At 43.0% G+C, this 12954-nt stretch overlaps 1 protein-coding gene across 1 annotated transcript; it reads right to left on the bottom strand.

Annotated features, from left to right (window-relative positions):
• Nucleotides 1-2405: 2405 nt before the first annotated feature.
• PSMB2 (proteasome 20S subunit beta 2) lies at nt 2406-12342 on the bottom strand. Its single transcript, XM_063177395.1, has 6 exons — nt 12218-12342; nt 9833-9955; nt 9253-9323; nt 5117-5279; nt 3441-3490; nt 2406-2643 (listed from the first exon to the last, which is right to left on the bottom strand). Exons 1-6 carry the CDS (start codon nt 12306-12308, stop codon nt 2536-2538), a joined length of 606 nt encoding a protein of 201 aa, XP_063033465.1. The 5' UTR covers nt 12309-12342; the 3' UTR covers nt 2406-2535.
• Nucleotides 12343-12954: the final 612 nt, after the last annotated feature.

The following is a 12954-nucleotide window of genomic DNA, read 5'->3' as shown; positions in this document are numbered from 1 at the left end:
CAGGCAGAGCAGCTCACCGTGGCCACAGTGCCCCAGGAACAAGGTACCTTGACTGCTACATTCATTTCTCATAATATGAACCACAAAAATTAGTACAAAGCAGTATTTTCTTGCAGTGCTCAATTATTTCTGAGATTTCTTATGAAAGAGGTCTGTCATGACAAATACAAATGGAGAGGTGAATTCTTTTGAAAAGGGATTCCTGGATTCCAGGCTAAATATGGTTTTCAGAAGCTTTAGGGCTAAATGTGAAGCAGGTAAGAAGTTTTCTACTCTTTCATTAACTTAAATATTGGTTTTTCAAACAGATTCCATGTAATACTGTCAAAAATGCAAACTGGCTTCTGAATCTGAGTATCAGCACATTTTAAAAAGTAAACTATACAGCAAAGTATCACACTTTTCCTTAAAAAGTATGAATTCTTGGAAAGTCCTTAAAAAAATCTCCTCTGTTAGAGGCTACAGTCCAATCTCATCATGGGCCAGTTCTTTTGTTCCTGGTTTGGAATCAAGGGCTGTATTTATTCATTCCTCAAGGTTGCTGCTCCATTGGCTTCAGATGCAACCCCTTGGATCTTCCTTTCCATGGGGGATTCAGATCCTGGGCCCTGCCCTCGGGCAAAACATATGTTCCACTGCAACCTGGATCCAACCAGAGAATAATTGTTTTATGTTTATTAATCACCTGCATGCAAAATAGGTGCCAATAAAAACTGCAGGCAGATTCTCTGCCAGGCTCACATCACCCAAAAGCTCCACACCACAGTTTGGTGTCTGAACAATGAATCCCTCCAATGAAGAGGCATCGCTGCTTTGATATGCAGTGACAAAAATATCACATCAGCTCAGCCCCTCTGCAGTGATGAGCTTGAAATGAGACAAGAAACCTGCAAAAACATTCAACATCAGTGGGAAAATAAATTAGAGATGCTGCATTAAGCTAAACAAGTAGATTAATGCAACACAAAGGGGTGAGATTTCAGTGGCGGAACGACAACGCTCCGACTCTGCTTATGTTAAATGTGACCTGCCAAGAGGAAATCATCAGGCTGGGGATTGCTGAGTGTGAAAGTTTAAAAGGTTTTCAAGAGATAAAGTGAGTTGTAGCAAAATGTTTTAGAGTTCTGTGCCATTGGCCTTAAATAAAAGCCATTGCAGGCATTACAGCAAAACCAGCTGTAATTAAAGTCATTCTGGGAAGAATTAAACTACAAAGCCTGATGGGACTCCAGGGAAGAATTAGATTTAAGTAAGAGGAAGGGTGAGTTTAAGGCACTGGAGCTGCAAATTTCTTCTGTGTCATTAAGCAAGTCTCAGTCTCATCCATTCCAGAAGACAGGAATACTCTAAGACTGACAACTTTTTTTTGGGAGAAAACAAATCTTCTCAAACAGCCCACTGAGGTAAGACCAAAAAGCTTAAACAAATAAGGTCTGTCACTCACCTTCTCCAGCTGAGAACTTGTGCCACAACACACAACTATCAGTCTGCACACTATTCTGCACACATCTACTTCCAAGATTCTTTTTATGAGCTTATTCCAACATAAAAATAAGCATCCAGAGCAATTTTAATGCCAATTCAAGTAGGGAAGGAGTCACACCAAAAACTGTTCTCAGAAAAATCACTTCTGGGCAGACCACAAGTATCAGCCACATGATAATTATCTGAGGCTGTTCCATGAATGGGGGTTTTGTAGGGAAGCAGCATCTTGAGCCTAGATGGATCATCAGGGGTTATTCTCAAGGAAACAAAGCTCTAGCTAGCTGAGAGTAATTCAAAGATTTATGAGGAGTGCTGCAGTTTAATTTCTCACTGAACTGCTTTCATGTACTTCTAAATGTACAGACACATCAATTAAGAAACATCACACAACTGATATATTAGTTTCTATTTAAAATACTACTTAAATTCTATTTAATGTAGTTATGAACCCACTGTGCCAGCAGAATGTTCTTTCCCAGTAACAGAACCATTGCCAGGTGAGTTAAAAGTGCATTTCAAAATCCATTCTACTTGGAAACCTTTGTATCAATCTAATTCAAGTGAAAAAAAAAAAAAAAACTCTATCAAAAGCAAATTAGGTCTCTGAAAACCTGATTAATAATTTATACAGCAAAGAGTGGTAACATCTTTGAAAAAATAATGTAGATGCTGCATGTTTGGCATGGACCACTTGCCTGGGGTTTGATGAGCTTTACTGATGAGAGGGATGACAGCACAATGTCATCTAGAAAACACAATTTCCCCACAAATAAGAAATCTGGAGAGCAGTAAAATCTCAGAAGAGGAAAGATAAATAACCTGAATGTGCCCCCATGAACTGTAAATCAAGTTTCACTTTCACTGTGGAACAATTCACTCAAATCCTCTCAGGAAGGATCAGTGGAATAAAAAGATAAAACTGGCTATATAAATGTCAGGCTTTATTCGAGCTCCCACTGCAGTACATTACTCGTGTACTTCAAATGAATAGAAAAAAAACCAAAAACCAAGAGAGAACAAAACAAGATTGTTGAAGAAAGATCTTGGGGGTTAGGACTCCACTTTGGCAAGGGGTATATTGTCCACTTCGTGGATGCCCTCCTTGTCAATGAACCGGGCGTTGAAGGAGGTCAGGTTGAGGATGAAGCGTTTCTGGAGCTGTTCAGCAAAGACAAAAAGAAGAAATGAGATTCACTCAAAGCTTATACCAAAGAGAAAAGTATACTTTAAATTTCTATCCTGGTTTTAGTGACCTGAAATATTAGGAACTAGGGTGGGATTTTCACTGCTCAGGAGTGAATTAGTGGGAGTTTGTTGTAAGATGGATCACATTAGACAAACCTTGGGTAGAGATGTAAAATAGCCAGGCCTGTTAGCAAGACATTTAAACAGGAAAACTAGAGTGGGCTAAAATTTTGGACACAAAGATACTTCAAACAGGACCTCTTTGGAGCACTTCTTGATGTTACATTCAAATCAATCTCTTAAAGACAAGGATAAAGACTATTTTCCTACAATAAAAGCCTTGGTGTCTGAAATGTCTGCAGTCTAATGTTGACACTAAAACTGGTCATGAACTTTAAGGTCAAGGCTTTACCTCACACAAGCTGGAAAAGAATTAGTATATGCTTCTAAGAGTTCTTAGGTGTAACACAAGTGACAAGCATGCTGCAGTACATTCAGAAGAAACATAAGAGGGAAAAGTCTGGATCAATATTATGCTAAGCACGCAAAAAGCTCAAGTTTAGGTTCTGGAGGACGTGAACCATGCAAAGGCAATGCAACTGCCTGTAAATCCTTTTCCTCAGTAGCTATTCCACATCTGGCCAGTGCCTTTATTACCCTTCTGGCAAAGGCAGCAAGAAATGCAGCAAGAGGAACAGGAAAGTATCAGGAATGAATGCAAACAAACATTCCTTTCTCAGGAGCATCAGGGCCCGAGCTCAGACACTCACCTCCTGTAGACATTTTTTTAAGAGCTCCACAGCTTCCTCACGTGTGATACCTGAAAGGGAAAAGATCCACAGATTGATTTCATTAGAGGCCATCTCTCTCCACAGAAACTTTTATTAAATTTAAACAACTTTTCAGCTGAGCACCAAAACCTCTCCTTCCCAGCTCACAGAAAACACTTTCCAGATGTCCCGAGGACGCTCTGCACCGCGGTGCTCACGCCCCAACAAGCCATTGAGAATCGATTTGTTACAGGGAATGGGAAGCATGACGGAATTCTGCCTCCCATGGCCAGGGCCTGGCTCAGAGCAGCACAGCCACCTCCCTCTCCTGCAGATTATTGCAGCTCTAAATCAGCTCCAGCTGCCCCAGTCCAGGGCAGGAGGTGGAGATGGGTTTAGTGGATGCTCCTGCTGGGTATGAGCTCAATAAAGGACAAGGCACGTGTGGGATGCTCCTGCTATTCTCCCACTTCAGGATAAAATCCAGCACTCTATAGGGGTGACAAGCTATGACAATGAAGTTCATTATTTTCCTCTGTTCCACGAGGAATGGTGAAAATGGAACAATAGAATGTTGAGGGACATGACTAGAAAACAAACAGGGTTGGTGGGTCTAAAACTTCTTTCTAGGCTTTGTTCCAGACCTGTATCCACAGCTCAGGCAAGTTAAATGAAAATGATCAGTTTATAGTTACATTTCTTGAAGGAGGTAGATGAAAGGATTTCTAATCTCAGAGCAGAGATAATAACTTAAACTCAGCTTTGCACACAGGAGTCAAATAGTTTGTAGCTAAAGCCAAAGATGTCAGATTAACAATATTCTGTGCTTTGCACATTTCCTTATCTGCACAGTGGGGATGGGGCCACGTATCTTTCTTGGCATTGGATTATGATGCTAAAACTGAAAGTTTAGACAGGTACAAACACGTGCAAGAGTTATGATGAGCAGCTGCCAAGTGCACAGAAATGTGAATCAGTCTAAAACCTCTCTTGCCCAGAGCAGCTGTGGCTGCCCCATCCCTGGAAGTGTCCATGGCCAGGCTGGACAGGGCTTGGAGCACCCTGGGACAGTGAAAGGTGTCCCTGCCCACGGCAGGAGGTGAAATGAGATGAGCTTTAAGGTTCCTTCCAACCCAAACCATTCCATGTTCTGTGATTCATCACCACCACTCCAGAGTGCTGGAGATGATCTTGCTAGGAACATCTTTTCATTTGAATGTTTTTAATTTATCACACACAGAGTCAATCCAAGATATGGAGCAATAGCATCTGGGACTGACCTCTGAATATTGATACTCTGGGAAAATGTACATGTCAGAGCCAACAGACAAGCAAGAAGATAGAGCTGTCAAACTGTTATTTATTAAAAGCAGACTAGCAGCTGCCAATGGTCCAGGAAAGTCTAATCATATTTCAGAATAAGTGAAATGTCCTTTACTCCCAGTCTGATATGCTGCAAACAGGAAAAAAATTTAAGGACTTGACTAGTTTTCTGTTTCCATGCTAGAAAAACCAAAGGCAACCTTTTGAGCTCCATTTATCTATGAAAAAGTCAAGTTCCAATCTGTTACACCACAGCAATGCCACCTGACTCAGCAAATGTCACTCTCACTGGTTAATAAACTCAAGGGATAAATTGAAGCAGGAGAATTTTCCTGTCCAGTGGCTCCACTCACCGGGCTTGTAATAGCGGTCAAGGATGCTGAGGGTGAGGAATGCTCCATATCCATGTGCTGCAAAAGGAGCCTTGGCCAGAGCTGCCAGGTAATCCATGTAGTACAGGGCAGGGCCCTCGTGGTCATCATAGCCAGCCAGGAGAAGGTTCACATGGTAAGGGGTCTGAAAGAGAAATGATGGTTTTGTTAGAGCACTCACAGCAAATCTCTGAATCCTGATTCCCTGTGCACCTGGGAACAGCAGCAGAGCTGATTAGACAATTCCTTATCATAAAATGCTACATCAATCCTGTCTGCAGCACAGTCTCGAGCTAAAAGTGATCAGGTTTTCTGGTAACATGGAGTGCACAAGCAAACAAAAACATAGAACTCTCATTCTCTTGCAAACCAGTGTGTTTGGGGTTTTTTTAGAGCTTTCACAACACACTCAAACTTTAAAAAACTTGAATGCAGTTTTCATGCCAGATTCCTTCACTCAACATAAAAATTGTGGATTTTTACTGCTGACATGTGAGCACAACGTGAACATTTTGCAGTTTCTGAGAACTCTTTGTTCATTTAACCTGCTCTGTGCTCTCTCCCCACTCCCCCTCCCAGTGAGCACGTATGAAAGCTCTCACACAGTGAGTTACACACAGTGTCCTGTTCACTGGCAATTTGCTTTTTATTGCATGTACCAAGTTTAATCTTTAATATTTGGCTGTTTACTCCATGTTCTGGTTTAGTGTTCCACCATCATGAATAAATCACACATCTCTTCTTCTCCTACATCTCCTTCCAAGATCTGTACTTTGTAAAACCATGAAACACACATGCACTGTATTATTTTTAAACACAGGATCAGAAAAAATTTGGGCATTGTATGTATTTTTAAAAGCAGCTTTTATATACTTCCAGTATTTCCATATCTACACAATGTTTCTTATTAAATTAATTGTACTAACAGGATATCTCCAAATTGCTGGAAAACCTGGATCAACAAAGCAACAAAATAAGAAAAAAAAAAGATGATGCAACTACCAGATTAAAAAAGTAAACAAAATTTCACCCTAAAGCCAAAACATTAACTGCATCATAGGAAAAGTTCATTTTGATACTCAATACAGTAAATTTCCACACAAACAAAAAAAAAAAATCACATGCCACTATATTTTTACTTTCAGACAGTATGAAAGAATAAAGCAGGCTACAGTTATATATAAAACATCACTTTAAATTGTGTGATTTAATCTTCAAAGCATCCAAGAATATTTGGAAAGAAGTTACCATGCAGCTGTATTGGTTTAATTAGGCTGTATTTCATCATTTATTTATTCTGAAACATCACACAAGTTGATATTTAAGAGCCATGACACAAGATCACTCAAATTATTGTGTGACTTGGAATTACCAACATTGGCATATGTGAGATACTCAACCATAAATAAATGGTGTTATACAGACTTAAACCCATCTGTAAACTGATTTTCAGTTTTAAGTTCTCCTGCTAATGGTCTCTGAGACTTCTTAAATCTCCAATGTAAATAATTATCCCTCATGCTTTATTAGTCTAGAAAGGCAGGATTTAAACATTAATCTATTTATTACTTCCATGATTATAAATGAAATTTGCAGTGTAACACCTCAATGCTGGGACTGGAATTTCTTGTGCATCCCAATCCTTTTGTCCATTCCTTCCTTGACTTTTGTAACTTGGTCCATGCCAACAATTCTCAACTCTTTACCAGGCTGGTGTGGTTAAAGGGCCATCAAATGAGTGCTGACTAACACTCCAGGACATTATTTTGACCCCAAACTTCCCTTCCTACAGAAGCACCACTTCTCATCCCAAGTAGTTTTGCACTTGGTGCTGTTTGATTTAAAATAACAACAGCAATTAGGAGATGTGTGAAATTGTTCAGGATTTACAGCTGAAGAGCACAGTTGTGCCAACCAGCCCAGGCCCAGCTCGGTGGTGACACAGCCCGGTGACATCTGGTGCAAGGCAAAGTCACAGCGAGGGGGGAAAGGTGGGAGCAAGGAAACCTCCTGCCAAGTGTGGACATGGGGAGAGGAGCTGAGAGCTCCCTTTGGAATCCAGCCAGGCCCTGTCACCTATAATTAAACAGCATCACAGTCAGAGACTCAACTTCATCACCTTTGCAGGGCAGGGGGCTTTTTTCCCTACTCCCCCCCACCTCAGCAGTGAGATCAATGTACCAAACGTTTTTGTACCAAACTTTTCCCCACCAAACTTTTTACTTCTCAACCATCTTCCCACTCCTAACAGGAGGCACTGGCATGTTTTACCTTTTAGTTTTTATTTTCATGATCCACATGATTACCTTAGTAGCCTCCAGGAATCCCTTATGCAGTTTCAAGCACCAGCGTTAATCCTTCTGGTATATTATGATGAAAATGTAACAAAATTCACAGAAAAAGAACAACTCTGATGGCAAGGCTTGTATTATAAAATTCTAAATGCCACAAACAAACCGTGAAGTGCTAAGTTAGAGAAAAAAGCTTCTGCCTGCAATGTGGAGATCAGTGTAGTGTGACAGCAGTGTCAGAGAGCGCTGCGTGCCCTGGGGCGCTGCCATCTGCACCAGAGCAGCGTTTTTGTCTCTGGTAAATAAACACATCTGCCTCTGCCAGTGTCCTCCCCACGCTGCTGCCTTCTGCAGAAGGTGAGCTGGAAGAAAGGAGTGGGCTCAGCAAGGAGTGGAGCCACAGGGAGGATCAGGCCACAAGGGATGCGGCGCAGAGGAAGACAAAGGTGCCTCATCAGTGCTGCCTCCTGATGGGCAGGTTTATCAAAAAGCCTGTTAAAAATACTTTAAATCATATGTAAGAAATGGCTGCCTCTGCTGAAAGGGGACTCAGACTTATCTGTGCAGGTCAAGGCCTTGAGATGAGCCATCAGCACCAGGGCCAGGCCCCAGCAGCATCACTGCTTCATATCAGCCTCGAGAACTGCACAGGAATGCACAGAACACACACAGACCTTCCAAACCACACCTCAACACAAGCTAAAGCAAACAGCATCACTGCCAACCATCACCTGCCAGCCTGCAGCTGGATTAAGCCATTGAAACCAGAAGAGCAGTGTGGAATCACAGAATATCCTGAGTTGGAAAGGATCCACAAGGAAAAACTTCTACTTGCAGCTGTGATTCATGTCAGAAAGGAGAACAATGATCTCTGGCTGCTCCTGTGCATGAGTTCTGGAAGAACTCTCACTCCACATGTGTAATTCTCAACAATACAGCTCTGAGGTTAATACTGGCCTTTATTTGCTACTGTAAAACCTGATTTCAGGCCTGAGCAGTGCACTGTTAGAACAGCAACACAGTTTGGGCTATCCCACACTCTATCCTTGACAGAGCTGAACAACTTCATTCTCAACATCCTCTTTCTTCCTGTTTTCTTTCATGTAGCACATTACATTCTTCTCAATGAAATGCTTCCTAACCTTAGATCATTAAAGGTTTGTTTGCCCCCTCACAGCAGCTTTTCATACTTTGAAAAAAATCACCCTGGGAAACATCACTAATTGCAGTTCAGTAACTTGAAAACACAACCCCAACTTGGATGTGGTATTTACCAAAAAGCTTCATGTTGCTGTTTACAAAAGGCACTTGTTGTCCTAAGTACATCAAACAGCTTTGCTCTATGAAATCATTTTCCAAGAAGATTAAACGGATTTGGAGCATTTGCATGAAACCCACAACCTTATCTCGATGTTCAGGAAGTTGAATTCACTTCGCGTCTGCAGTGTGTGACAAAGTGTTTACTGGGCCCAAGGCTGGAATTTTAAGTTTATGGCTGTATCAGTTATTGATAAGTGATGTGATAAGAATTTCAAATAAGCAAATCAAGTTCTATTTTACTAAGACATTATTTCAGCAATGTGAACTCACAGAATATCAGAATCAGTGATGTTGGAGATCTTCAAGATCATTGAGTCCAACCTGTGACCCATCAATCCCTTGTTACCCACACCAGAGCACTGGATGTTCCTTGACCCTACTACATCACTGAGCAGCCAGCTCCAAATTCATCACCAAAAACAGCAGCTCCCACCTTTTTCAGAGTCCATTATGTGAGGATGGAAATGCTCCCTGGAACCTGTGCCAACACCTCTCAGCTTTACTCACCCGGCTGCGCAGATAGTCCGCGAGGTTCCGCCGGGTAAAGTTTGCAGCTGCAGTGGGAGACAATTCATAGCCTGGAGGAGAAATGTGACAAATATTGATTTGGTAACAGCCCAGATCACTCATGTTTCACCTTCCCATACCTTCTCTGAAATGACAAAATGTAGTGACAAAATAGAGCCTTTTGTCTAATTCTGGTTTATTCTCAAAGCTACAAGCCCTCAGACTCTGGGTGTTTCATATGGACCATAGAAATAAATGGCTTCAAAAAATTAAAATATTAAGGACATGTAGCTTGACTTCTTTGTCCAATATATCAGAACTGGTGACAGTTAGCATGCAATGGATGTATTAAGAGAATAAGTCTGTCAGTAAAATATTTGTGTCATTTATATTGCAAAGAAGGTTTCCAGGATTTGGATCCAGACTCTTATTTCTGCATCCTGCCTGAATTATCACCTTTGCTGGACACTAAAAATGCAAGAATCTTCACAGAAGGTTTGAGAACAGCACTTTCCACCAACATTCACCTGGGAACCACCCTTAGCTCTGCTGCCAACTCCCAGTGTCCTGCTTCACTCACCATTTCTCATTTTGTAGAGCTGAACATTTTTCTGGATGTATTCTGCAAACTGCACCGTGTCTCCAGGCTCCCCCACACACAGCAGTAAAATCTTTTCACTCATCTTAAACATTTTGTCATGATCTAGGCAAAGAAAAATATTGTGAGTGCCATGGTCACAAGGAAGAATAAATTATTTTGGCAATATCCTGACACATCAGGATTTTACAGAAGCAAGAAAGAGATTTGGATAAATGAATCATGACCTGGAGCACCTTGATAAAAAGCCTTCCTTTCTGAGCACAGACTGACATTTGGTGTCTCACAGACACAGAACACAAGAGTTGTTGAAGAGAAACAAAGCCCTTCAGGAAGGGAGGCATTCCAAAAATATATAGTATTTCCTATTTTAGAAGCAAGGTAGGAAAGAATAAAGCTTCACACAGAATATTGTGTTCAAAGCACAAGGTTTTGCTTCCTGGGATCAGGAGTAAGAATTTTGCTCAGTGACTATTTAACTTTTTTCAAATATTCTGCAACAGAAGCAAATAATTTAATATAAATCTGAAATATCAACACATTGAGCAAAACAATCTTAGGAAATCCAGAAACAAATTCCATGTCAAATGATGCCCTTTTACTTATATCCAGCAGTCCCAAAAACCAGAAGTTTACATGAATAAAACATTTCTTTTGTTTGGCTTATCATTTTTTGAGGAGAAAAACAAATCAAACAACCAAAGAGAATGAAAATTGAAGTAACGATTATAAATCATAATGAAGCTGACCTACAAGCAGGAAATTAAGGAACAGTAACCCATATTTTTAGTCAGTTTAGCCATATTTTTAGTCTGCAGTTTAGGACAGTTTTTAAGTTTGTGTTTGAGGGGATCCAAGCTGTTGCAATGACAGTGCTGAAGCCAATCCTGTGCTCACAGAGTCTCCTCTCACCAGAGCAGGTATCTGGCACTTGGATATCCCAGACAGACACTGAGGAGCTGCTGGATTGAAGGGAAAATCTTTTTTCTCCACTGAGGGCTTGCACAAACACCGAGCCTCCACCTGCAGCTCACTGAATGGTGCTGAACAATCCCTGCTGCAAGGCAGGCACCGAGTGTCACAATCCCCTAAAATGATGTCAAAACTCATCACAGCACTGCAGCTGCTGTCTGGAGCTCAGGGGCAGCCCTGACACTGCCCAGCCCTGCAATCCCAGACTGGTTTGGGCTGGAAAGGAGCTCAAAGCCATGGCAGGGACACCTCACACTGTCCCAGGCTGCTCCAAGCCCTGTCCAACCGGGCCTTGGGCACTGCCAGGGATCCAGGGGCAGCCACAGCTTCTCTGGGCACCCTGTGCCAGGGAATAATTCCTTCCCAATATCCCATCTATGCCTGCCCTCTGGCAGTGGGAAGCCTTTCCCTCTGTCTTGTCATTCCAGGCCTTTGTAAACTGCCTCTCTTCATCTTTCCTGCAGGCTCCCTTCAGGTACTGGAAGGGGCAATTAGGTCATCTAGAAAACTGAAACTGATTTACAAATAAATAGTAGCTTGTGAACAAACCTATATGGAACCAAAATTAACTTTGAAAACATTATTTAAAATGATAACATTTTTATTTTGTATATACCACCAGCTTTCAGAAGGGCCTCTAACACTGCTCCAACCGACCATCACAGACTTGAAGTGAAACATCTGAGGTAAAAGCAGCACTATGACATTTTTTATAGATTTATTTATATTCATTTGTACAGATCTGGCAATTTTGTATTCTACAAATTTGTTTTTAAAAAGCTACTAAAGTACAGCCTTTAGAATAGAACAAGCTTCAGTCTAGCAAGAAAAAAAAATTGATTTTAGACAATTCCAGAGACTTGGTGATGCCCTAGATGTTTTACCATACAAAGAAACCAAAGCCATGTTTCAGTCTTGCTCCTGCGTCCTGCGCTGTGAATTTCACTGATACTTTTAGTCCCCACAATGCCTTTCTCCCATTAACTACGTTTTAGCAATGAATTAGGCACAAGTGAGCACCTCCTGTCACACATCGTTATTAACCCTTTTACACTGCTGTGCAAAGCGAGGTTGGGGATCACAAGCCCACGCTGACCTGAACAGGTAAATTAAGCTGACAACCCAACACAGAGCGGTCACACTCGGTCACGACTGGGGACTTCACCCGGAGCAAGAGGGTAAAGTCCCCCGATTTAAGCCCAACTTTGGCTCCTACAGCCACTACACCTCCCTGAAGGACCCGGCAGCGCTCAAACCCAGAAACCTCCCCGGGCACAGCCTCCCCTCAGCCCGAGCGCCGGGCCCGCCGCACCCCACCGCGCACACCGCGGGGCCCTGCGGCACCCTGCCCGCCCAGGGCTCAGCACGGGGCCCCGGCGGCTCCCAGGGTCTCACCGTGCTTCATCTGGATGATGCTGGTGGCCGCCACGGTGTCCGCGGCCACCAGGACGTAGTCGGGGCCCTGGATGCCGATCAGGTACTCCATGGCCGCGGTGACACAGCGCGGCCCCGGCCCGCCCCGCCGCGCCTGCGCGCCCGCGCGCGCCGATGGCGTCACCGCTCGCGAGAGCCGCCCGCGCGCGCGGGGCCGGGCAGCCCTGAGGGGAGTGGGGGGGGCGGGAGTGTGAGGGGAAAGAGTTTCGTTGCTTTGGAATAGTGGAGTGATTAAAGGTGGAAAAGGACGGGGTGGCCTTGAATTTGAGGGGATCGAGTTCCCTCCCTTTGGAATAATGGAGTGGTTAAAGGTGGAAAAGGACAGGGTGGCCTTGAATCTCAGAGGATTGGGTTCCATCCCTTTGGAATAAAAGGATGGGGTGGCTTCGAATCTGAGCGAGTTGGGTTCCATCGCTTTGGGATAACGGGGTGGTTAAAGGTGGAAAAGGACGGGGGGTCTTGAATCTGAGTGGGTTGGGTTCCATCCCTTTGGAATCATGGGGTGATTAAAGGTGGAAAAGGACGGGGTGGCCTCAAATCTGAAGGGGTCGAGTTCCATCCCTTTGGAATAATGGGGTGGTTAAAGGTGGAAAAGGACGGGGGGGTCTCAAATCTGAGCGGGTTGGGTTCCATCCCTTTGGAATCATGGGGTGGTTAAATGTGGAGAAGGACAGGGTCACCTCGAGTTGGAGCAGGTT

This window comes from Melospiza melodia, chromosome 27, assembly GCF_035770615.1.
Source record: "Melospiza melodia melodia isolate bMelMel2 chromosome 27, bMelMel2.pri, whole genome shotgun sequence".
NCBI lineage: Eukaryota > Metazoa > Chordata > Aves > Passeriformes > Passerellidae > Melospiza > Melospiza melodia.
The sequence above is the reverse complement of the archived record's forward strand: the minus strand, read 5'-3'. Positions and strand labels throughout refer to the sequence as shown.

Excerpts from the sequence above, each read along its gene's own strand:
- PSMB2 (XM_063177395.1), bottom strand. The coding sequence starts at position 12,308 with ATGGAGTACCTGATCGGCATCCAGGGCCCCGACTACGTCCTGGTGGCC. Across the intron at positions 9,324-9,832 it reads GCTCTACAAAATGAGAAATG|GCTATGAATTGTCTCCCACT; the intron begins GTGAGTGAAGCA and ends TTTCTCCTCCAG. Across the intron at positions 2,644-3,440 it reads TAAAAAAATGTCTACAGGAG|CTCCAGAAACGCTTCATCCT; the intron begins GTGAGTGTCTGA and ends TTTGCTGAACAG.